The following is a 26457-nucleotide window of genomic DNA, read 5'->3' as shown; positions in this document are numbered from 1 at the left end:
ACTGTGAAAAGACCCCTAGTGGCAATTTTGGTGGGGTAAGTGTGTGTCAGAGCTGTGTGTAAGTTGCCTATGCAAACCTATTGAAATGTAACACATTGTTTCCGATAAAAAGAAGTAGTGATGCAGCAAGCTGATAGGTCTGCTGTTAGAACCAGTAAAGGCCGCTTTACCGCTCTTGGGTAGCGGAATTACTTTGGCTTCCCTCCAGGCCTGAGGACAAAGGCTTTCCTCTAGGCTCAGATTAAAGACATGATTGATAGGAGTGGCTACTGAGTCAGCTACCATCCTCAGTAGCTTTCCATCTAAGTTGTCAATGCCAGGAGGTTTGTCATTATTGAGCGATAACAATACATTTTTCCACCTCTCCCACACTCATTTCACAAAATGTAAACGTGCAATGTTTTTCTTTCATTCGTTTTTTTATGCATGATGGCTCACTGTTCGTTGTTGGCATTTCCTGCCTAAGTTCGCCCACTTTGCCAATTAAAGTAATCATTAAAATAACTGGCAGCATCAAATGGTTTTGTGATGAATAAGCCATCTGATTCAATTAAAGATGGAGTTGAATTTGTCTTTCTGCCCATTATTTCATTTAAAAGTACTCCAAAGTTTTCCCCCCATCATTCTTTACATCGGCTTCATAATACAGTTTCTTATTTTTGTTGAGTTTAGTCATAATTTCTCAATTTGCAGTAAGTCAGCCAGTCAGATGTGCAGCCAGACTTATTAGCCACGCCTTTTTCCCCATCGCTTTCAACCATAAAGTTTTTCATTCCTCAATCCATGGAGCCTTAACATTTAGTTTCTTAACATGTGCATGTTTATCAATAATTGGAAGAAGCAATTTCATAAAGTCATCAAGTGCAGTGTCTGGATGCTCCTTATTAATGACATCAGACCAACAAATATTAAACATCATCCACATAAGAGTCACAGCAAAATATTTTGGGCCCAGCTTTTGGAACTTTGGCTTTGCTGGATATAGCAACTATATTGTGATCACTGCATCCAATGGGTAGGGATACAGCTTTAGAAGAAAGTTCTACAGTATTAGTAAAATTGTGATCAATACATGTGGATGATCTTGTTCCTGTAGTGTTTTTAAACACCCTGGTAGATTACGGACACCGGTTACAGTGAGAAGCTTCCTCTTGAGCGGACAGCTTGATGAAAACCAGTCAATATTCAGGTCCCCAATAAAGTAGACCTCTGTTGACATCACATACACTATCAAGCATTTCACACATTATTTAGAAGTGAACCTTCAACCACAACACTTCAATAACACTTGACATAAGATCTTCTCTAAGCATTACAGGGATATGGCTCTGAATATATACAGCAACACCTTCCCCATAAGCATTCCTGTCTCTATAGATGTTATATCCTTGTATTGCTACTGCTGTATAAAATTAAATTATCTAAGTGCATCTCAGAAATGGCTAATATATGAATGTTATCTGATGTTTGCAAGTTATTGATTTCATGAACCTTATTTCTAAGGCTACATATATTTTGGTCTATTTTCAGCCCTTTCCTGGGTAGCTTATCAGAGATGGACATAATATGGAAAAGAGCAATCAAAGCAAGAGTCCATTAATCAGTTGGTGTGTGTGTGTGCTGTGGGGATGAAGCTACGAACCCATAGGCTTGGCTCTCTCATCCCTTCCAGGCTTTTGGTAGGGAGGGAGGACAATGAGCTGTCACAGCGGATGTAAGCAATGTCCCCACGCGCTCTGTCAGCTTTCATGGCTGGGATAAGTTCTTTCCTCTTTTGGCGCACAGCTTCCGGATAGTCCTCGTTGAGGAAGATATACATTCCTCTCAAGTTCTTGGCTCTTTCCAGAACAGCTAATTTGTCCTTTAACCTCAGGAACTTGACCCCTATTGGCCTGGTCCTGGACCGGTGATGTGTTTTCCAGTTCTGTGTGCGCACTCCACCTCAATCTTCCTGTGGTCCATCTTCTCTTTCTCCTAGATCATTTCCCTCACTTTGTCCCCAGACTCCGTCTAGGTCTCATGTGGAGATTCTGCAATTCCGTCCACAACCATGTTGTTCCGTTTTGATTGTCCCTCGAGATAATCTGATTTCTCCGTCATTGTTATCATAGATTCACATACAGAACAGATGTCCTCTCTCAATGACTTACAGATAGCTATCATCATGCCATTCTGCTGTTTAAACTCATCAAGCTGACCCTGTGAGAACTGCTAACTGTTCTTCAGGTCCTGGAACGCTGGTCAGGTCGTCCATTATTTTATTAGTTGACTCCACCAGTATTTGGACAAAACACTTGAAGCCATTTTCTTGTTGTTGTAACAACTGCTTGTAGAACTCTGTTCGTTTAAAAGATCCTTCACCTGTGATAGGCCGACACCACTGTCCTCAACGGTACTCCCGCCAGCTTTGGTCTTCGTCATGGTAGCAACGTAGGTTACGCTGTTACTCCACGCAGTTCCAGACAGGGCAGGTCGCAGGGAAGATTGAAAACAACAACAACAAAAATCTGGGATCTAGACAGCTACAAGCCCGGGACAATCCGCAGTCCCAGCCACAATGTCTAAGCGCATTGCCGGCTGCATTCAAGCCCTCAAGAAAACCCTGCTAGCTGCTACACCAAACAGCTCCTCAGACTCGGCCTTGGTCGGCAGGATCACTGGACAGATAGTAGCAGCCCCAGCAACTGATGCCAATTGCGTCGCGTGATCCAAACTCAAAAAGGTAGCTTGCTACTAAGGAACTTTTCAATATACTTTCAAACTTTCCAAAACAACAAACCAAGCTCTTCCTCGTTCAACAGGACATGCTAGTATGTTCACTATTGAAGGTTTACTTTTGTAAATCACTTTCCCCTAAAATAAATAAGCTCAGCGAGTAGATTGATGGGCGCTTCTTTTTGCTCTGGACAGCTCGCGTGCGCTGTGTGATGGCATCAACACATGTACTGCTCAAGTGTTTGTGACTTGCGGGAGCGTGGTGGTGCTTGAATGAACAGCCAATCATATTACTAAAATACAAATAGCATGACTGACGCGTTTAGTCTTCAAATGGTAGACTGTGAAAGAGCAGGTGATTGTTGAACTGGAATGCAAAAATGTGCTGAACAGTTGACGAGATCCACAGGCATACACGTTTTTACTGGCCCCAGGCCAGCGGGCTATAGTTAATGTCGGTCCCAGTACGCAAAATTAAATGTATGTGCCATAAAACAACTGGCTAAACGGATTTCGACTCATCGTTACAACATCATACAGGGGTCACGTTAATGCAGATTTCTGCGTTTTACAAAAAAAACTATGAATAGAAAAACGCTTAAGCAATTTCTTGCTATGTTTTGTAAACACAGATCTAAAATGCTATTGTAATTTCTGCTCGGTATCAGACTCATTTTGTGCTTCAGTTGTACTTCTCCACTTGGTTGAGAATTCATGAAGGGCATGCCATCAGTAGACACTGTCTGATGTGTAGCTACTTTTCTCCGGCCCGGCAGACTTTCTGACTAGCGAATTGAAAAGTAGCCTAGTTAATTTAAGTGGAAAAAGTAGCATTGCATAATAATGCTTTTTAGTCTATTCATTAATGGAAATACCAGTCAATGTCAATGCATTTGACCGGTCATGATTGAAAATCAGTTTGTAGGTACATTTTCATAATTATGTGGAATTAAATTGCTGCGTGTGTATTTTCATTAGTCGTCTTATTGATCAAACGCGCAGAGCATACAGATACAGTCTAGTTTGAGCTAAATATTTGTCAGACAGCACAATAGCTACAGCTCCTCAAACAGCTGTTGCTTCTGGAGTGATACTTATGCTTTCATAAGCCTAATCATTGCGCAACAATAATAATGCAATCGCGTGTATTAAAAACAGTTACTATATTTATTTCTCAACTATTCGCCACTCAAGTGCATAGGCAACTGGAGGCAGTACGCATTTTGAAAACATATACTTAATTGCTTGAAACCTGAACATTTTCCTTCATGAGGCATATTTGGCGCCGACGAAGATGGCAGCCTCGCGACTAGCTCTTAGGAAACGTTGCGGTATTTTGTTTTTATATGTATTATTTTGTACATTATTAGCTCAGAAAGTGTTTCGTATCATTATATACAGCCGGGAAAAACTATTGGATATCAGAGCGGCGGTAACACGACCAGGAATACGACTTCCCCGAAGCAGATCCTTTGTTTGCTCTCCCCAGGGCAATTGAACTGATCCAGCGGCTGACCCAAAACATTGCCGGCGGAGGAGAGGCACTCGGAGTGGCCTGCTGGTTCGACTTAGGAGACGCGCACACCACCCACCGCTTCAAAGTATACTACTCGCTAATGTTCAGTCTTTGGATAACAAAAATCGATGAGCTCAGGGCAAGGATTTCTTTCCAGAGAGACATCAGGGCCTGTAACATACTTTGTTTCACGGAAACATGGCTCTCTGGGGATATTCTGTTGAAATCGGTCCAGCCAGATGGGTTCTCAGTTCATAGCGCAGGCAGAAATAAATCTCTCTCCGGGAAGCAGAAGGGCGGAGGTGTGCGTTTCATCATTAACGACTCATAGTCCTCTGTAGCTCAATTGGTAGAGCATGGCGCTTGTAACGCCAGAGTAGTGGGTTCGATCCCCGGGACCACCCATACGTAAAAATGTATGCACACATGACTAAGTTGCTTTGAATAAAAGTGTCTGCTAAATGGCATATTATTATAGTGTAATTGTAGTAACATACAGGAACTCAAGTCCTTTTGTTCACCCGACCTAGAATACCTCAAAATCAAATGCCGACCGTATTCTCCCCCAAGAGAATTTTCTTTGGTTATAGTCACGGCCGTGTATATCCCCCCTCAAGCAGATACCACGACGGCCCTCAAAGAAAATCACTGGACTTTATGCAAACTAGAAACCACATATCCTGAGGCTGCTTTTATTGTAGTCAGGAGGCTGAAGAAATGTGGCTTGGCACCTTAAAAACCTTAAATTTTACAGATGCACAATTGAGAGCATCCTGTCGGGCTGTATCACCGCCTGGTACGGCAACTGCACCTCCCGCAACCGCAGGGCTCTCCAGAGGGTGGTGCGTTCTACCGAAAGCATTACCGGGGGGGAAACTACCCGCCCTTCAGGACACCTACAGCACCCAATGTCACAGGAAGGCCAAAAAGATCAAGGACATCCACAGCCACTGCCTGTTCACCCCGCTGCTATCATCCAGAAGGCGAGGTCAGTACAGGTGCATCAAAGCTGGGACCGAGAGAATGAAAAACAGCTTCTATCTCAAGGCCATCACTGTTATATAGCCATCACTAGCATATTAGAGGCTGCTGCTGCCTATTGAAATCACTGGCCACTTTAATAATGTTTACATATCTTGCATTACTCATCTCATATGTATATACTGTATTCTTTAATATTCTACTGTATCTTAGTCCATGCCACTCTCATTACTTGTCCATATGTATATATTCTTAATTCCATTCCTTACTTAGATGTGTGTATTGGGTATATGTTGTTAGATATTACTGTACTGTCGGAGCTAGAAGCACAAGCATTTCGCTACACCCGCAATAACATCTGCTAAACACGTGTATGTGGCAAATAAAATTTGATTTTGATTTGATGTCTTACCTTGCTTCAAAGTGGCCTAGCAAAAATCCGACCATAGAAACGTGGAACCAATTATTACCAAGACCTCCATATGCCATTGAAACCAGTAGCCTATTTCTCTCATGTTCTATTGGTTTTCAAATCAACTCGTTGTCCAGAAGCCAAAGGCACAATCCTAGTCATATTAGCATCCCATGTTAGTTGCTGCATCTTTCTACATTTCTCACAGATATTTTAATCTCTGTCACATGAAACCACTCACATGTGGGGTGCGCGTTTGGCAACAATGTTTTAACGCCAATTGCATTATGGAACTTACATACATCCGGGTGCCCATTGCTGCGCTTATAATGTGAAGAAATAATAGTATATCAACATTTTAAGCTAAACATTCTGGTCTGCTGCATCAGCCTGTTTTTCAAATGTTTTTTTGATGCACTGGTTGTATGAATTTGGGTGCCATCGTCCCACAACGGTCCTAGACAGGTCAACTTTTCTACTATGGGGGATAGTAGATTGAAATAGGCTAGTGATTTTGCTGTTAGTTACTCGTCTTGTTGGCTGAGGAAAAGTAAACGTGGACAGTTATTCTAACATCTTCAAAGTGCGCATCGTAAATTCGGTAAGGACGAATGCCGTTGGGACATCACTGGGACCGTGCTCCCACCCATACAGGACATCTACTCAAAACGGTGCCTGAGGAAGGCACGCAGCATCAAGGACCCCACACACGAGTTGTTCTCTCCCATATCTGTCGGGCAGACGGTATCGGAGCATGAGGTCTGATAGAAACTGTCCTGTGTAGCTCAGTTGGTAGAGCATGGCGCTTGCAACGCCAGGGTTGTGGGTTCGATTCCCACGGAGGGCCAGTATAAAAAATTAATAATAATGTATGCACTCACTAACTGTAAGTCGCTCTGGATAAGAGTGTCTTCTAAATGACTAATGTTAAATGTATCTACAAGCCATCAGACTGCTGAACACTTGAACTGGACTGATCACCTGCTCAGATTCTCCACACCTTAGCAGTTGCACACACACACACACACCTACCAGACTTATTAGGCTTGGGTGGTATCCAGATTGTCAGACTTTATGCCATACCGGGATATGCTGTAATACCGGCACTGAACACAAGGTGCGCTGTTTTCAAACCCTACTGATGCTCTGTAATCCGAAGGTTTGCAATGCTAACAAGTACATGTCAAATCTCATAGAGAATGCTAACTAAATGCTAACTAGCGCATTGCGAACATTGTGTACAGTTTGACCTAAACTATACAAGTAACTAAAAAAATTCTACTCAGTTTGCTGTATGCACAAAACAAGCATTAGCCAGCAAGGCTCTTGATCCAGGAGAGGATTCTCTGCGGTTACCAAGCGAATGCTTGATTTTGGAAGAAGCTAACCACTTAGCTACTAAATTGCAGAGCATTTAGGACATTTTAGGCAGTTAATAGTTATAAGATATCTAGCTGGCAAACATTTAGTTGTGAATTCCATACTGTAATTAGATCACCTGGTGCATGATGCACAACAGTGAGTGACTCACAAGGCCCTGGTCTCTTGTCGTTGTGTGCATGTAACCAAACACCACGTAACTGGGGACTACCGTAAGCTTCATAATAATGTGACAGGTGAAATGAAGAAAGCAATGTTCTTTATCTCCTAACGTATTGCACAAGTTGACTGCAGGTATTTACTTAAAATTAGTTACAAATATTCAAATGTATTGAAAAAACTTCAGAAATAGTTTCAACGGTATTGAAAAAGCATCCCGTGGCTTTTTCCAAACACCCCGGTATACCGCCCAAGCCTACTTAATATACTGCTCAGTTTATACACTACACCCCCACCCCCAATACACGTGTAAATATTGGACTATAAATTGTGCCTTCCTGTATTATACTTATGCTAAAATGTTTATTCTATTCTGAGCCATTTACTTTATGTACGTATTCTTCTCTTATTATTTGTGGTTGCATTGTCGAGAAGGAACCTGCAAGTAAGCATTTCGTTGGACGATGTATAACATGCGTACCCCGTGTAGACGACTAATAAAACTTGAAACGCTGCTGCATCCTCGAGTTGCATTTTCTGTTAAGATGAATTACCATAATCTAAATGCGATTTCTGTCATTCCCACCCCACACACACACACGCACTAATCCAAGCAGGTCTGCGGGCCGACTGACAGTAGTAAAACTAAAAGGGCCTCTGAGCACTGGCAGCCTGTCAAGATGGCAGAAGCACAGCGTGGTCCCAGATTGGTACATCTCTCCGGAGTGTGTGATTATGGTTTCACTGTGCCGCTCGCCACAGCTCTGCTCTAGGGGCCCAAGGCAAGCTGCAGATGTTTGCTCTGCGGTCTCACTGTCTGCATCCCAAATGGCACCTAATTCCCTATTTAGTGCACTAGTACTGCACTACATAGGGAATAATTGGGCCATAGTCAAAAGTAGTGCACTATATAATGAACAGGGTGCCATCTGGGACGCATGCCATTCACTCCCAACTAGAGTCCTGAAGAGTGTTTAACTGTCAGCAGCAGTCAAATCTCCCTCATCTACACAGGTACAATGATTCATTTATGGAACAAACTCAGTCACCGCTTTGAAAGGACATTAAGTCCACAAAATAATGCAAAAACGAATTGCTGTCTGCAACACACCACAAATATTTCATTATAACAGTATTCTATGACCATGAGTTAATTGGTGCCAATTTGAAAATCACGACATTCATAATAACCACTGACTGGATATTAATACCAGCCTATTTATAGCCTAGTGCAGGGTTATTCAACTCTTACCTTACGAGGTCGGGAGCGTGCTGGTTTTCTGTTCTACCTGAAAATTAATTGCACCCACCTGTTGTCCAAGGTCTACATCAGTCCCTGATTAGAGGGGAACAACAAAGAAAAAAAAAGCAGTGGAACTGGCTTCAAAAGTCCAGAGTTGAGGGGCCTAGAATGTGTATCAAATGGCACACCATTCCCTACTTTCGACCAATCACCGCACTATTTCCTCTTAAAACAGTCAAATCATTGCAATATTACCCATAACCTTCATCCAAAATTCCATGACCTTCACAGCCCTAGTTGTATATGCCAAATAAAGTGAGCTTCTCTCTAGGCTTGGGCAGTATACCGGGATATTTGGAAAAAGCCATGGGATGGTTTTTAAATGCCGTCAAAACTATTTATTTGTCTTTCAATAACTTTGTATTTATAGCTACTTAAATTAATACCTGCAGTCAACTTGTACAATACGTTGCGATAAAGCAGATTGCGTTCATTTAGCCCGTCACATTATTTTACATTATGAAGCTTACCGTAGTTCCCCAGAACAGTTGAGCCAGTCATGTGTTTGTAAATAGCACAACAGGAGAAAGCGAGCTGGTGAGTCCGTAGCGTTCTATATCTATCGGCAAATCTCTGATGTGCAGCGCACATGAGGTGATGAAGTTACACTTGTATGCAATTCACTACTAAATGTTTGCCATCAGATATATTATAATGGCTTTCTGCCAGAAGTCAAAGAGCTCTGGATAAGTTCTGTACAGTTGCCATTTTTTCCTAGTTTTTCTCTCCTCTGTTCTTCTCCCATCTGCTATGTGTACACATGCTGCTCTTCCTTCAGAAATGCATGCTTCACAACCTTATTTGCACAATTTCCCTCGTTCACTTTCGCTTGTAAATGTCCACTCACCGAAAATGACATACGGTAGCTACTAGCTTTATGAGCATGATTTTTGGTGCCCCTTGTGTGCTATGCTGGTAAAACTGTAAATCCCGGGATGAGAGAAGGACAGTATGACGATATGAAAATCTAGATTCCGCCCAAGCCAACTTCTCTCTCTCTCGTTGCAAAGGGTTGGCAGCGGCGTGGGTGAAGAGGAACATAACCCCTCCCATACAAAGCAACAAACACCATCTCTGCTGCCCAACCCAGAATACTAGTAATCCTACATGGACAGTCTCACCTGCAGGTTTGCCTTCGCTACAGCATTCAGAAAGATAGGCTAAATCAATGCCTTAAGTCCCCACTACAGTACAGAAATCTTTGGCTACGTCTAGATTCTCCACCCTTCTACCAAAGTTTGCACTTGCACACTCCCCGCCATGGATATAAGTGGTGGGAACTTCCTCCAGCCAATGGTTACTACATTAAATCCATGAATGGGAGTAGGTAGCCTAAATGCACACTTTGGGAAAAGTGTGGAGAATCGTGATGCAACCTTACTCTTGCCAAGGGCTGAGAATAGTGCACTTGCCTGCAAGTTTGTTCTACATTATAATAAGTCTGTGGTTTGCATAGGCGTCAAGAGACTGTTAGCCTACTCCAAGGCTTGCTGAGAAAATTACTGTTGACAACCAATTCCATTTTTAGCACTCTAGAATCTGCTCCAAAGGCCAGCTCCCATATAGGCTCTGCAGGCACTGGTCAAAAGTAGTGCACTATATAGGGAATAGGATGCCATTTCATTTTGAACCATCAGTCTCTTCCTCCTCCAGACCACAACAGTGGAAATAGGCTAGCCCTTAAAATGAGTGTATTGATCACTGTCAGGTCTACTCTGGGGGCCCACCACCGCTCCTCTTGGCCGGCCTGCCTGCCTACCAGGCAGCTACTGTCCCAGACACTGTAAATGTCACTTAACATGATGGACAGCCACAGCGGACAGTGACTGACAGGGCGACAGAGAAGCAGAGAATGTCTGGAGAGTAGAATTCATAACTTTACTACTGTGAGACCCTGTATGTGTACCAAATAAACCCTATACCGTGCATTACTCTTGACCAGAGCCCTATGGGCCCTGGTGAAAAGTAGTGTACAGTATAGGGTAACATTTGGGATGCACACAGAGCATGTCTGGAGGGATGAACTGTTTATGTAACTCCACTACTGTGAGACTAAGAAGTGGTCTACATAGCTACTTCTACAAATCGTGTTTCCTGAAACCATCTGGGGACGTACAGTACCAGTCCAAAGTTCACGGTGGGACCCACACATGCGGAGATCATCCGTTCACCTACTCTGTGTCTAACAAAAACACGCCAGTTGGAACCAAAAATCTCACATTTGGACTCATCAGACCAAAGGACAGATTTCCACCGGGCTAATGTCCATTCCTCGTGTTTCTTGGCCCAAGCAAGTCTCTTCTTCTTATTGGTATCCTTCAGTAGTGGTTTCTTTGCAGCAATTCGACCATGAAGGCCTGATTCACGCAGTCTCCTCTGAACAGTTGATGTTGAGATGTGTCTGTTACTTGAACTCTGTGAAGCATTTATTTGGGCTGCAATCTGAGGTGCAGATAACTCTAATGAACATATCCTCTGCAGCAGGTCTTCTGTTCCTGTGGCAGGCCTCATGAGATCCAGATTCATCATAGCGCTTGATGGTTTTTGTTCTAGACATTTTCTGGATTAACTGACCTTGTCTTTTTTTCCTTCTTTTTTTTTTTTAGGGGGTAGATCAGCTTTAATATTGCAGATAGATTGTAACTTCCATCAATGTAATTGTCTGCATCACTTCCAATCCCCAATATATTTTTTTCCTCTCATATATATATATATATATATATATATACATATATATATACATATATATATATACATATATATATACATATATATACACACACACAGTTGAAGTCAGAAGTTTACATACACTTAGGTTGGAGTCATTAAAAGCACTCCACAAATTTCTTGTTAACAAACTATAGTTTTGGCAAGTCAGTTAGGACATCTACTTTGTGCATGACACAAATAACTTTTCCAACAATTGTTTACAGACAGATTGTTTCACTTATAATTAACTGTATCACAATTCCAGTGGGTCAGACGTTTACATACACTAAGTTGACGGTGCTTTTAAACAGCTAGGAAAATTCCAGAAAATGATGTCATGGCTTTAGAAGCTTCTGATAGGCTAATTGACATCATTTGAGTCAATTAGAGGTGTACCTGTGGATGTATTTCAAGGCCTACCTTCAAACTGAGTGCCTCTTTGCTTAACATCAAGGGAAAATCTAAAGAAATCAGCCAAGACCTCAGAAAAAAAATGTGTAGACCTCCACAAGTCTGGTTCATCCTAGGGAGCAATTTCCAAATGCCTGAAGGTACCAGTTCATCTGTACAGACAATAGTACGCAAGTATAAACACCATGGGACCATGCAGCCGTCATACCGCTAAGGAAGGAGACGCGTTCTGTCACCTAGAGATTAATGTACTTTGGTGCGGAAAGTGCAAATCAATCCCAGAACAACAGCAAAGGACCTTGTGAAGATGCTGGAGGAAACAGGTACAAAAGTATCTATATCCACAGTAAAACGAGTCCTATATCGACATAACCTGAAAGGCCGCTCAGCAAAGAAGAAGCCACTGCTCCAAAACCGCCATAAAAAAGCCAGACTACGGTTTGCAAATGCACATGGGGACAAAGATCGTACATTTTTGAGAAATGTCCTCTGGTCTGATGAAACGAAAATAGAATTGTTTGGCCATAATGACCATCGTTATGTTTGGAGGAAAAAGGGGAACACCATCCCAACCGTGAAGCATGGGGGTGGCAGCATCATGCTGTGTGGGTGCTTTGTTGCAGGAGGAACTGGTGCACTTCACAAAATCGATGGCATCATGAGGAAGGAAAATGATGTGGATATATTGAAGCAACATCTCAAGACATCAGTCAGGAAGTTAAAGCTTGTTCGCAAATGTGTCTTCCAAATGGACAATGACCCCAAACATACTTCCAAAGTTGTGGCAAAATGGCTTAAGGACAACAAAGTCAAGGTATTGGAGTGGCCATCACAAAGCTCTGACCTCAATCCTATAGAACATTTGTGGGCAGAAGAAGCAAGGAGGCCTACAAACCTGACTCAGTTACACCAGCTCTGTCAGGAGGAATGGGCCAAAATTCACCCAACTTATTGTGGGAAGCTTGTGGAAGGCTACCCGAAACATTTGCCCCAAGTTAAACAATTTAAAAGGCAATGCTACCTAATACTAATTGAGTGTATGTAAACTTCTGACCCACTGGGAATGTGATGAAATAAATCACTCTACTATTATTCTGACATTTCACATTCTTAAAATAAAGTGGTGATCCTAACTGACCTAAGACAGTGAATTTTGACTAGGATTAAAATGTCAGGAATTGTGAAAAACTGAGTTTAAATGTATTTGGCTAAGGTGTATGTAAACTTCCGACTTCAACTGCATACATACTTTTTTTTTTTTTTATATATATTTCCCTTTATTACTTTCCAACCCCACCACCCCTTCACTAATTGGAGTAAATTAGTGAACAACAATGCTTAGGCCTCTACTTCCAGCTTATACATACTATATACATTTTATGGACACAGTCAATTATACAATAATTATATTTTGTTTGTTTTTTTACTCCTGAACTTCCTCCACCCTCAACCTCTCCGATCATTTTCATGATGTCCATCCGGTTTGTTTCTACATGCCATATCTTTCTAACTGTGCTCTTTCACAAAAGCTCTCAACCTATAACCTATAACTTATTATGGACACAGCATGCTTACATTATTAGTTATCTTGTTGTTATTAGTTGTTATTAGTCCCATCCTTCAACTCCACCCATCTATCTCTTAACACCATCCATATTGGATTTCTATTTGCTGTATATTTTTCAACTGTACAGTGATGTTTTACAAAAGTTCTGAACATTTCTATTCTCATTGTTTCTACAGATTGTAAATTGAAAATATACATTTTTGCTAAAAGTATTATTATATTTTTGATCGATTGACTATGACTTTTCAGATCACCCAGTAATGCTATCTGCAGGGTTAGCTCCAGGTAAATATTGCAATCCTTTAGCCATTCCTGGACCTGTGTCCAAAAACAAGCTACAAATGGACAGTACCAAAACAAATGAGCTAATGATTCTGTCTCTTCGCAGCAAAATCTGCAGAGCTGGGAAGATTGTATCCCCCATATAAATAACATTCTATTGGTAGCAAGAATTGTATATAACAATTTATATTGAAAAATTATAAGTTTTGAATCCGGTGTCGTTTTGGGTATCAGTTCATAAACGCTATACCATGGGATCGGTACATCAAATCTCTTCCCAACTATTTTGCAATCTATATGGGACGGCTGTCAATCCTTTGGTCCTTAAATGAAACTGGTATACTTTTTTATTGATCACAGTTTTCTTTAACCAATTATGTTCTTTAATGCAAGGCCGACAGACAAGTTCCTTACTTTTCCCCCCTTCCACTTTGCTCTTCCATTTTTGCGGTAATGCTGCAATTATTTGGTTGTAATTTTGGGTAGAGCAGACATTTCCATATGTTTTTGTTAGCTGCATGTGCGACCTAACTCCACCAGTCCTACCGATGATATAATTTACGAAATTATATATTTTTTTAAACATTGTCAACAAAAAAATGTTTTTCATCAATTAGTATATTTGAGTTTAACCACAATATTTGTTGCATTATTTGTTCTGTCGTTTCTGGAGGATTAAATTGAAATTGCAACCAACTTTCTATGGCTTGTTTTAGAAATAGTGATATTTGGGAGATGATTTCCTTTTCAAATAACTGAAAGTGAGATGTTGTAATCTGAATAAAGGGAAAAAGGCCATTCTTGAACATTGGGTGAGACAATCTTACTAATTTGCTAGAGAACCAGTTCGGATTTAAGTATAACTTTTGTATGGCTGAAGCTTTTAGTGATCGGTCTAATGCAGGGTTCTTCAATTCCGGTCCTGGAGGGCCGAAACACCTGTTTTTCATCCTCTCATTCTAATCAGGGGCTAATTCAGACCTGGGACACCAGGTGAGTGCAATTAACTACCGGATAGAAATAAAAAACAGAAGTGTTTCGGCCCTCCAGGACCGGAATTGAAGAACCATGGTCTAATGCTTTAATATTTAATAATTTTTGTCCTCCGAATTCATATTCATTATATAAATAGGCCCGTTTAATTTTGCCTGGCTTGCCGTTCCAAATAAAATGGAATCTTTTTTTCTCATATAATTTTAATAAGCTGTTCGCTAGACGTAGGCAAAACCATAAGCAAATAGGTAAACTGTGATAATACTAAAGAGTTAATATGGGTGATTTTTCCACAAATTGACAGGTATTTACCTTTCCATGGATCTTATCTATTTTTGCTAACTTTCTATTAAAATGTATTGAGTGAGATCATTTATTTCATTTGAGATATGTATTCCGAGTATATCCACATCACCATCAGACCATTTTATTGGTAAACTACATGGTAATGTAAAAATTGTATTTTTTAGTGATCCAATACATAATATAGTACATGTATCATAATTTGGTTGTAATCCAGAGAGGTTAGAAAATGTACCTAGATCCTCTATGAGGCTGTGGAGGGATTCAAGTTGTGGATTTAAAAGAAAACATGAATCATCAGCGTACAATGACACGTTTGTTTTTAAGCCCTGGATTTCTAATCCCTTGATATTATTGTTGGATAGTGGACAACCTTGTTTCACTCCTCTTGACAGTTTAAAACTGTCTGAGAAATAGCCATTATTTACTATTTTACACCTAGGGTTACTATACATGATTTTAACCCATTTTATAAGAGATTCTCCAAAATTGAAATGCTCCAGGCATTTATATATAAACCCCAGTCGTACTTTATCAAATGCCTTTTCGAAGTCTGCTATGAATAGCAGGCCTGGTTTCCTAGATTTTTCATAGTGTTCTATTGTTTCCAGTACTTGCCTTATATTATCTCCAATGTATCTTCCATGTAAAAAACCTGTCTGCTTAGAATGAATAATATCCGACAATAGCTTTTTAAATTCTACAAGCTATACATTTTGCTAGAATTTTTGCATTACAACACTGAAGTGTAAGGGGCCTCCAATTTTTTTTAATGGATTGGATCTTTATATATTTTCCACTTGTATCCTGTTTCAGTAATAATGAAATCATACCTTCTTGAGTGTCTGATAATCTACCATTTACATAGGAGTGGTTAAAACATGCTAATAACGGTCCTCTGAGTATATCAAAAGGGGTTTGGTATATCTCGACTGGCATGCCATCCAACCCTGGAGTTCTCCCGGACTTAGTCTTTAATTGCATCCAGAAGTTCCTCCTCTGTGATTTCACCTTCACATGAGTCTTTCTGTATGGCTGTTAATTTTACATTATCAATAGAAAAAAAATCTCTACAATTAGCTTCAGTTAGAGGAGATGGAGGTGACTGAAACAAAAACATATGCTTAACGTACTTTTGGTAAAAGACCTTCATGTCTTAAAGTAATGATGGACTGTTGTTTCTCTTTGCTTATTTGAGCTGTTCTTGCCATAATATGGACTTGGTCTTTTACCAAATAGGGCTATCTTCTGTATACCACCCCTACCTTGTCGCAACAACTGATTGGCTCAAACGCATTAAGTAAAGAAATTCCACAAATATAACTTTTAACAAGGCAAACCTGTTAATTGAAATGCATTCCAGGTGACTGCCTCATGAAGGTGGTTGAGAGAATGCCAAGTGTACAAAGCTGTAATCAAGGCAAAGGGTGGCTCCTTAAAATAATCTTAAATATAACATTTTGATTTGTTTAACACTTTTTTGGTTACTACATGATCCCATATGTGTTATTTCATAGTTTTGATGTCTTCACTATTAATCTACAATGTAGAAAACAGGAAAAATAAAGAAAAACCCTGGAATGAGTAGGTGTCCAAACTTTTAACTGGTAATGTATATAATAAGCATCTCAGAGTAGGAATGCTGATCTAGGAGCAGGTCCCTTTCTGTTCATGTAATCGTATTCATTGTGATCTATGGGCCTTGGTCAAAAGAAGTGCACTACATAGAGAGTAGGGTGATATTTGAGGCAAAAAGGATAAAAGTTCATAGGCAGTCACGCGTACGTGGTGAAACCGTTTTACAACTGATTTTGGTTGAACCACAGCAGAGATTTTGGACAGGTAGGCTAGCCCATCACGCAACACATTCTAGGGAAACGAGGTCACAGCAGTGAGAAATTGGTCGACTGCCAACATCTGTGTGTTCAAGGAAAACTGGCACTCAGACGAAACACATCCCTACAATTCCCTCTGCGTCTCAGACATTGACCCAGTGACAGTGAGTTCACCCAACAAACACTGGCTGTCTGGACTGACACACAGTTCACACGTGTGAACTGTTCTACACCCAGTGATCATAGGCTAACTTCAACTCGCATAGAGAACACGGGACTTGCAAACCAAATATATCACAAAATGAAAGGTAACCTTGGATGGTAGAGGTCTGGCAAGTCCCATGCATAAAATTGGTGTTATAAAAAGTTGAGGAGCAGCCAGGTTGAATAATACATCTAATGAGCAATCAATTGGAAGAAGGCATACGCATAGCGTAAGCTAGAACATCGATTCCCCACCCAAAACATCCTCCATCAAAAACAACTGTGACATAAGGTGGATACCATGCTGATTTCATTTCCCATGCCAGTCACTGAGAAGCTGTAGGTTGCCTGACAGCTCCACTCTGACAGGGTGCTCAGTATATTGCATAAATAAAACAGACCACTCCTATCATTATGTGCCTCTATTACACATGGAGTGGAGACTTCTTTGTGAAGAGGCCCACTGCTGGGACTCCTGTTGTGCGCCTCAGAGCATTAAGATGCATTGTGTCACAGAGGAATGTCAAGAAGACATGTCCTGGCCTGGTCCTGCCATAAATTCATGTCAAAATGTGCAATTAAAGTAGTCCTGCAGCTTTAAAAAATAAATTCTAACTTCGTTGAAAAGCGATATCCCAAGTATAAATACAGTATAAGTACACACAAAGGGTATATAAAAAAATGGTCTGCAGGGAGAGGGGGAGTATCTCACTTTATAGCATCACAAACAGTGTAGGCTATCCCTAGAAACAGGTTTCAATTGAAGCATGGCATGTATAAAATATTGACAATATAAAAAACGGTCAACTACAAAGCAGGCCATTCAAGTTAGTGCACTGAAACGTAAACACAGACGGCCCAAGAGGCATGACAGCTGATAACTAAAAAAACTGGAGGCTACATGTCATTTTACATTGACAGGTACAAACGTCCACATCATAACAAGGCAACGTGCGTAGCCAACACTTGCTTGGACTTGAATCCTTAAGCATGAAGACAAATATTAACCTTGGAGGTGCCTAGCAAAATACAAATTGTATTTAGCCAACCATATGCTTATTGAAAGTAAAGCAAAAGAGTGCAGTCATGATCGATTGTTCTCATGCATCCGTTGGCGCTATAAATTATAATAATTCAACATCAGAGCAGCCTGTGAGTCAATGTATAGGCTATTTTGAGCGCACACTTATGGTTAAACTGAAAAGACAGACTATCTATGCAAGGCACACAATGTTTTCATTTCCCCCCCAGTATCGTCATCATCATCCCACAGGCACCCGGGGTGGGGGCATATATAAATTCAGGTAGTTAGCTCCCCCTTGCACCGGTCCTTTGCCATTACGCCAACAAGGCCCATCCCAAAGACTGTCAACAAAATGTCGGATTGACGGGAGTCACGTGATTCCTTTGTACTTTGAAAATCCTCTCAAGCGAAACCAACCACCTAAAACCAGAATTTCATATAATATATATAAATAATAAACCCTTAGTGATCTGTACAATTTATTAAATGATTGTTAACTTGGTATTTACACCACATTTTCGTCGTCTTTCTGAAAATACAATTGGCGGCCATTTTGTGGAAACTTGCGCAGAAACAAAAAAAAGGAGCACCTCTCAAAATATAAAAATATGGAGACATGTTTATTCGCAGATTTTACAACTATAAAAACATACCGATTCCTCTTCTTTTTCCATCCCCGTCGGCATCTGCGGCACTGCCCGGTTAATAGATGCATATTCGTGCAGGTCTGGTAAATCCTCACATCGGAAGACGGGTAGTGGCTTGGACGCGTCCAACGCCCGTGCCCGAAACGACAATTTACTCATTTTTTATAATTCGAGATGCAACATAAATCTATCCGATCTCCTAAAATTCACAACGGTCTCGAGTTGCGCTTTCATGGATGAATCTGATGTTATTCAGAAATCTACCATTCTACTGGTTGAAGCTATATTTAGGGCGTCGCGAACGGAGCCGGGAAGGCCCGGATCTTGTCGCTCTCTTTCGGTCTATTTTTTCAGATGCTTCGCTGTCTATCGGTGGTTGAGTACGCCATGGCCAACATGGCGGACATTAAAAACTCTTTATAACGCTCCGTTCGCACAAAGCAGCCCAACCCACCGATCATCGAACAGCCATTCCCACACGGTTCCGAGCGCGTGCGCGACGGTGGGGGGTGGGGGTGGGGCGAAGCGCCCTCACCACCCTCCCAGTGCCCCCCAAAAGTAAACAAGTCAATAAAATATAATTTGGGTAACTACTTAACTATAAGATTCAGGTTACATTTGGTTTGCAATAACAAAGGGGCATTGACACCACATAATATTTCGCTGAATGTCCCTAATTGATTGCAATCTAAATAGCCTAAATTACCCAATTCATCATCAGTGACTTAATAATTATGAATTATTGTCACAGTAACATTATATTTGGTGTATTATCATGCAAAAAAAAATCTACTTCTGTTTTACGTGTGATTTGTACATTTAGAGGGGGCTGTTTGCAAAAATTTGATGAAATATGTTGAAATGGGAAGACATGGATGATAAACCATTCATGAAACATTGGCATTACAATACTCTGGCATAATACCAAAATATTTAAAATAGGTTTGCTGTATCTTGAAGATGCAGTGGTAACACACCTAGTTCCTATATATATATATATAAAAAAGTTGTAATAAAATAAGACCCTTGAGATTATTCATGAAAAATAATAACCATATTAGAATGTAAAATATACTATCATTCACGAAATAGTGACTATTTTACCAGTCATTACCAGTAAGGTGAAAACTGAAAAGCTTCAGAAAGTATTTTTTCAAAGTTGGAAAATGTCACCCTCTTGTGATCAATCCTAGAACAGTGTCCCTCTCCAACAGAACTGTGTGGGTCCTCTGTGTCCTACAGTAATTTTTATATTTGGAAATAGGAAGAATCTCAAAACAAAGGGTTCTGGTACCTTGAGTAAGTCTTTTCCAAGCCTGAGGCGCTCCTGCCCTATGGATCAATCTTCAGTTTCTGTAACGTGAGGCAGCTTGATGTACAAATACACCCCCTGGAGTAGCCCAATATTGGACTAAAGGAGCCTAACATTACTCCTTAGTCCAAGGACCTTACATGTTCTGTTTGGCTCTAGAAACCAAAACAGCCAAATACTCCATCTAATGTGAATCAATTCTTAATTGCGGTACCGTTCTAGAAACATAAATCCCTCTTTCAAATCTCATCAAAATAACTTCACAAATGCAAAATACATACTTACTGTACACTGTTTTGACACAGTTGCAGCCAACAGTATTTTTCAGTGACAACATGTTTGTGGCCTCCATCTTCCGTTTACACACTGGTGTTCGGAGATGCAGATAGCTAATTAGCCCTAGTCCACGGTCCTCCGTCTGTTTTCCGTAAACAAGTGCTGTAACATGGAAATATGGCTGTGTGGGCACCCTAACCCTATAATCACCGCCTGGTATGGCAACTTCTCGGCCTCCGACCGCAAGGCACTACAGAGGGTAGTGCGTACGGCCCAGTACATCACTGGGGCCAAGCTTCCTGCCATCCAGGACCTCTATACCAGGCGGTGTCAGAGGAAGGCCCTCAAAATTGTCAAAGACTCCAGCCACCCTAGTCATAGACTGTTCTCTCTGCTACCGCACGGCAAGCAGTACCGGAGCTCCATGTCTAGGTCCAAAAGTCTTCTCAACAGCTTCTACACCCAAGCCATAAGACTCCTGAACAGCGGCGCACAATTGGCCCAGCGTCGTCCGGGTTAGGGGAGGGTTTGGCCGGGGGGGGGCTTTACTTGGCTCATCGCGCTCTAGCGATTCCTTGTGGCGGACCGCGCCTGCAGGCTGACCTCTGTGTTTCCTCCGACACATTGGTGCGGCTGGCTTCTGGGTTAAGCGGGCGGGTGTTAAGAAGCACAGTTTGGCGGGTCATGTTTCGGAGGACGCATGACTCGACCTTCGCCTCCCAAGCACGTTGGGGAGTTGCAGCAATGAGACAAGATTGAAATTGGGGAGAAAACCATTTAACCTTTTGTTTTGTGAAATGTATTTATCTCTGATGTGAAAGATAAGGTCCTTATGCTTCCAAAACCGTACAGCATGCGATGTGTATTAATGTTCAGACCGAGCGTTGCGGCTCTTAACAAAACTCCCCTGTACAGAAGATGCCTTCGTCCAAATGACTTATGTGTAATTTAATGGAACTAAGAGTCATGATCACGGGCTAACCCTGGACAGGATGATAGTCAGTCACAGGGCCTCACCCCAATAACTCCTTAATCCTGAATGGCAAGTAGAGCCATCTGGTGCTTGACTAAAGTCCATATTAAAAAAAACATTATCTGGGCTTACCTATAGTAATGGCAGACATCGGGTCTAGCCAGGGTCCAAGAGTTGTAGGTTCCACCCAGGGTAATCCATTTCAAAAGACACCATCATTGGGATCTGAATGGGAATAAAAAAAACATATGCATTCTCATTTCTTTGAGTGTTGGTAATTATAAGGGTCATCATGTTGGTAGGACAGGACTGGGACAGCAATTCCAATTGCAAAGAGCAACTTAAATCAAAATGCACCTCAGAGTAGGAGTGCTGGTCTAGAATCAGCCCCCCTTGTCCATGTAATCTTATTCATCCTAAAATCAGCACTCCTTCTCCAAGACGCTTTAATATGGGCCCAGGACAAGTATAGTGTTTAGTCTTTGACATGCAGGGGCCAGGGCTAGTAGTAGTTTGATCAAGCCACTCCGCAGATGTATTATGTTAATTACCATTATTCCAAACAACTTGGCATTAGCCATCACAGATTCCTTCAGTAGAATTTCAACTACTAAGGGTGCATTCGTAAATTCGCTCTGGCTATCTACTCTGATTTCAGAGCACACTCGTCTGAGTGTGCCAGAGCTCAGAATAACTAAGGAATTTACGAACGCTCAACACCTGTTGAATATGGCAAAAAAAAAAAAAATCTATTGTTGCCAGCAGCACAGTTACAGTCACCAACATTCTGGATAACATAAACCAGTGGAGGCTGCTGAGGGGAGGACGGCTCATAATAATGGCTGGAATGGAGTCAATCGAATGGTATCAAACAAATCAAAGACATGGTTTCCATGTGGTTGATACCACTCCATTGACTCCATTCCAGCCATTATTATGAGCCGTCCTCCCCTCAGCAGCCTCCACAGATAAAAACAGCCTAACCAGCACCACTTGGGTGAGTAAAATGGTCAGTGAGATGTTCTCTCATTTGTGTCTGGAAGTTGCTAGCCAACGTTAGCGAGTTAGCTTGGGTGCTTGACTGATGTTGTGAGGCCAGAGCTCCAGAGCGTCCAGTGTGTGCGCTCTGAATTTACGAACGGACAATCTGACAACGCTCTGAATTTACGAACGCCCAGAGTGCACTCCAGATTGAATTTACGAACACACCCTAAATATGAATGTGTGCAGTTCCTTTTTAGATCACTGGTAGTTGGCTGGCAGTGTTTAGCTATCAAATGCCTCCCTTGATAGCATTAACGTAAACTAGTTAGCTATAACGTTACATTATAATTAACGTTAGTGATTATAAAACGTATTAGCCAATGTACAACATTATTGCACAGTTTATACATCAGATTTTAGTATGACACGTTCTGGTCATGACCGTAACGTTAGCTGGCTCTGACCTTTTTTCCACAAAATAGAAAAAAATACTTCGTTTTGCATTTCGCACGTCAGAACAACCTTTGAAAGCAAATGACAAGTTACAATAACACAATTGCAAGCCAAATAAAACACCGTTTTACTTAGCTTGCCGAAAACGGTGACGTCAGCTAACTAGCTAGCTAGCTAAAAATGAAGCTGGCTCGCGACTGTAACGTTAGCCAACCACCGATGTCACGTCAATCAGCAAGCTAACTTGCCATTCGATTGAATTGTAATAACTATATTGTAACTGTCTAGCTAGCCATCTTGCAAACAAACCGAATTTCACAAGACAGTTGTTTCGATCAGTAAATTGATACGAAGTCGAAGATATCAGAAAAACGTACCATTACATTTACTCCAGGATGGGTGATAACATTTCTGATGATCAGGAGATTGATTCCCCAAAAGGGCAGACGGCATAAGAGAAACGTAGCTAACGGTATCGTAAAAAAAAACTCAATGGAGTTGTTAGGAAACTACTATTTTTCGGATTTTTCTTCATTATATCTGAAAGCCTCTCTCTCCGTCGAACTAATCCGTTGTTGACATCAGGAAATTATAAGAGTTATTTTCAAGAAGATTAGCTAGCTATCGAAACTAGCTAGCTAACGAATAGGAGAAGGTAACTGTCTTGTTGGGGGTTAACAACTTTGCAACAAAAGACGCATCCTGATTGGCCGGCGGCTGGCACCAATCACCTGTAGAGAGCGCTGGGTTGATGAGCTCAAATCCAAAAAGGAGAACGTTCCATCTGTTGTAGCTGCAAAGTATAGTGAACCTGAGCCCTCTGTCAATGGGATTACCTTGGGAATGGACTACCTAACAGACACCGAAATAACAGACACATAGAAAAGCAGTCTTTTTCAATTGCAGTGCTGCCTGCTGGTGCCTGACTTCATTCAGGTTGGGATAGGGAGAGGGCAATATGTACACTACTTACCTCTTCACATAAATCACTGAATATACCTGGGATTAACATTTTATTATGTGATGGAACTTTTTTTCAACCAGGAAGACCCATTGAGGTCAGACCTCTTTCACAATGGAGACATTTTCTTAACACTTTCAACTGAAAACTAATTTCAACTATTGGGCATTCTCCCAAACTACATTGGCACGCAGGTCCCTCAAACCCAGTTTAATAGAACTCTGTGCTGCCAACTCCTGGTAGCAATGTTCAGCACCACTGTATCCTGTGGAATGCCTTGTTCCCTTTCCCTGGCTGCAGTGGCAGTGCTGCTGCCACACAACTCCAGTATCCAGTGGTGGAAAAAGTATCACATTTTCACACTTGAGTAAAAGTAAAGATACCTTACTAGAAAATGACTCAAGTGAAAGTCACCCAGTAAAATACTACTTGATTAAAAGTCTAAAAGTATTCAGTTTTAAATATACTTAAGTATAAAAAGTAAATGTAATTGCAAAAATAGACTTAAGTATCAAAGTAAAAAATAATTTCAAATTCCTTATATTAAGCAAACGAGACTTCAATAGTTTCTTGTATTTTTTTAATTTACAGATAGCCAGGGGCACACTACAATACGCAGACATAATTTACAAACAAAGCATTTGTGTTTAGTGAGTCCTCCAGATCAGAGGCAGCAGGGATGACCAGGGATGTTCTCTTGATAAGTGCATGAATTGGACCATTTTCCTGTCCTGCTAAGCATTGGGTGTCAGGGAAAATATATGGAGTAAAAAGTACATTATTTTCTTTAGGAATGTAGTGAAGCAAAAGTAGTCAAAAATATAAATAGTAAAGTACAGATTCCCCAAAAAAACAACTTAAGTAGTACTTTAAAGTATTTTTACTACAGTACTTTACACCACTGCCAGTATCTGTAACCTTCATCACTCAAGTCCTCAGGCATTGCAGCAGCAGCAAGACTGCAGGTGCAGGCATCTGAGAACAGTGGCAGCTGTATTTCTGTTGTTCAGATCATGAGACACTATCCTGAGATTTATCCTGAGTTGGAAAATGCATGAATTGGCAAGGATACGAGGGGTGAAATGCATCTTTTATAGGTCCAGTGCACGCCAAAACTTGATTTCCTGTGTTTTGTATATATTTCCACACTATGAGGTTGGAATAATACTGTGAAATTGTGAAAATGATAATGCCCTTTTAGTGTAAGAGCTGTTTGAAATTAGCTGTAAATTACACTGAACAAAAATATAAACGCAACATTCAACAATTTCTAAGACTTTACTGAGTTGCAGTTCATATAAGGAATTCAGTCAAATTAAATAAATTCACTAGACCCTAATCTATGGATTTCACATGACTGGGAATACACATCTGTTGGTCACAGATACCTTCAAAAAAGGTAGGGCCGTGGATCCGAAAACCAGTCAGTATCTGGTGTGACCACCATTTGCCTCATGCAGCGTAACATATCTCCTTTGCATAGAGTTGATCAGGCTGTTGATTGTGGCTTGTGGAATGTTGTCCCACTCCTCTTCAATGGCTGTGCGAAGTTGCTGGATATTTGCGGGAACTGGAACACGCTGTCGTACACGTTGATCCAGAGCATCCCAAACATGCCCAATGGGTGAAATGTCTGGTGAGTGTGCAGGCCATGGAAGAACTGGGACATTTTAAGTTTCCAGTAATTGTGTACAGATCCTTGCGACATGGGGCTAAGCATTATGGTGGATGAATGGCACGACAATGGGCTTCATGATCTCGTCACAGTATCTCTGTGCATTCAAATTGCCATCGATACAATCCAATTGAGTTCGTTGTCCGTAGCTTATTTATTTTTATTTTATTTTTAGTCATTTAGCAGACGCTCTTATCCAGAGCGACTTACAGGAGCAATTAGGGTTAAGTGCCTTGCTCAAGGGCACATCGACAGATGTTTCACCTAGTCGGCTCGGGGATTAGAACCAGCGACCTTTCGGTTACTGGCACAACGCTCTTACCCACTAAGCTACCTGCCGCCCCTATGCCTGCCCATACCATTACCCCACCGCCACCATGAGGCACTCCGTTCACAACGTTGACATCAGCAAACCGCTCGCCCACACGACGCCATACACGCTGTCTGCCATCTGCCCGGTACAGTTGAAACCGGGATTCAACCGTGAAGAGCACACTTCTCCAGCGTGCCAGTGGCCATCGAAGGTGAGCATTTGCCCACTGAAGTCGGTTACGACGCCGAACAGCAGTCAGGTCAAGACCCTTGTGAGGACGACAAGCACGCAGATGAGCTTTCCAGAGACGGTTTCTGACAGTTTGTGCAGAAATTCTTCAGTTGTGCAAACCCACAGTTTCACCAGCTGTCTGGGTGGCTGGTCTCAGACGATCCCGCAGGTGAAGAAGCCGGATGTGGAGGTCCTGGGTTGGCGTGGTTACACATGGTCTGCGGTTGTGAGGCCAGTTGGACTTACTGCCAAATTCTCTAAAACAACGTTGGAGGTCGTTTATGATAGAGAAATTAACATTACATTCTCTGGCAACAGCTCTGGTGGACATTCCTGCAGTCAGCATGCCAATTACACACTCCCTCAAAATGTATGACATCTGTGGCATTGTGTTGTGTGACAAAACTGCACATTTTAGAGTGGCCTTTTATTGTCCCCAGCACAAGGTGCACCTGTGTGATGATCATGCTGTTTAATCAGCCGCTTGATATGCCACACCTGTCAGGTGGATGGATTATCTTGGAAAATGAGAAATGCTCACTAACAGGGATGTAAACACATTTGTGCAAATTGTTTTAAAGAAATAAGCTGGAAAAGTATGGAACATTTCTGGGATCTTTTATATCAGCTCATGAAACATGGGACCAACACTTTACATGTTGCATTTATATTTTAGTTCAGTATAGTTAATAGATCAATAAGAAAGAGAGTTCCAAACCTCTCTTCCCCTCCCCACTCAGACCACTCCCAGACTATAAAAGTTATTGTTTGAGAAATTGCTCTTCGCTAAGAAGCTATTTTTGTTTCTTTTTGATTCTTTTAATTGAAAACAATCACA

At 41.3% G+C, this 26457-nt stretch overlaps 1 protein-coding gene across 2 annotated transcripts in view; it reads right to left on the bottom strand.

Moving 5' to 3' along the window:
* The window catches only part of LOC121580865 (enhancer of polycomb homolog 1-like), a 49579-nt gene extending 26470 nt beyond the window's left edge, over positions 1 to 23109 (bottom strand). Inside the window, exons 1-2 of one of the 2 annotated variants that reach the window (XM_041895978.2) lie at positions 22817 to 23109; positions 21135 to 21227 (exon numbers count right to left, since the gene is read on the bottom strand). Coding sequence is in view for 1 of the 2 variants with exons in the window: in XM_041895977.2 (XP_041751911.2) it covers positions 18448 to 18600 (153 nt within the window). In the remaining variant the exon portion in view is untranslated. Of the gene's footprint in view, positions 1 to 18447; positions 18923 to 21134; positions 21228 to 22816 lie in introns of those variants that run through there. The other variant, XM_041895977.2, reaches the window with a different exon arrangement.
* Between the last annotated feature and the right edge of the window lie 3348 nt (positions 23110 to 26457).

The sequence above is a fragment of the Coregonus clupeaformis genome, chromosome 14 (assembly GCF_020615455.1).
Source record: "Coregonus clupeaformis isolate EN_2021a chromosome 14, ASM2061545v1, whole genome shotgun sequence".
In the NCBI taxonomy this organism is placed as follows: Eukaryota; Metazoa; Chordata; class Actinopteri; order Salmoniformes; family Salmonidae; genus Coregonus; species Coregonus clupeaformis.
This window is presented reverse-complemented; position numbering and strand designations above follow the sequence as displayed.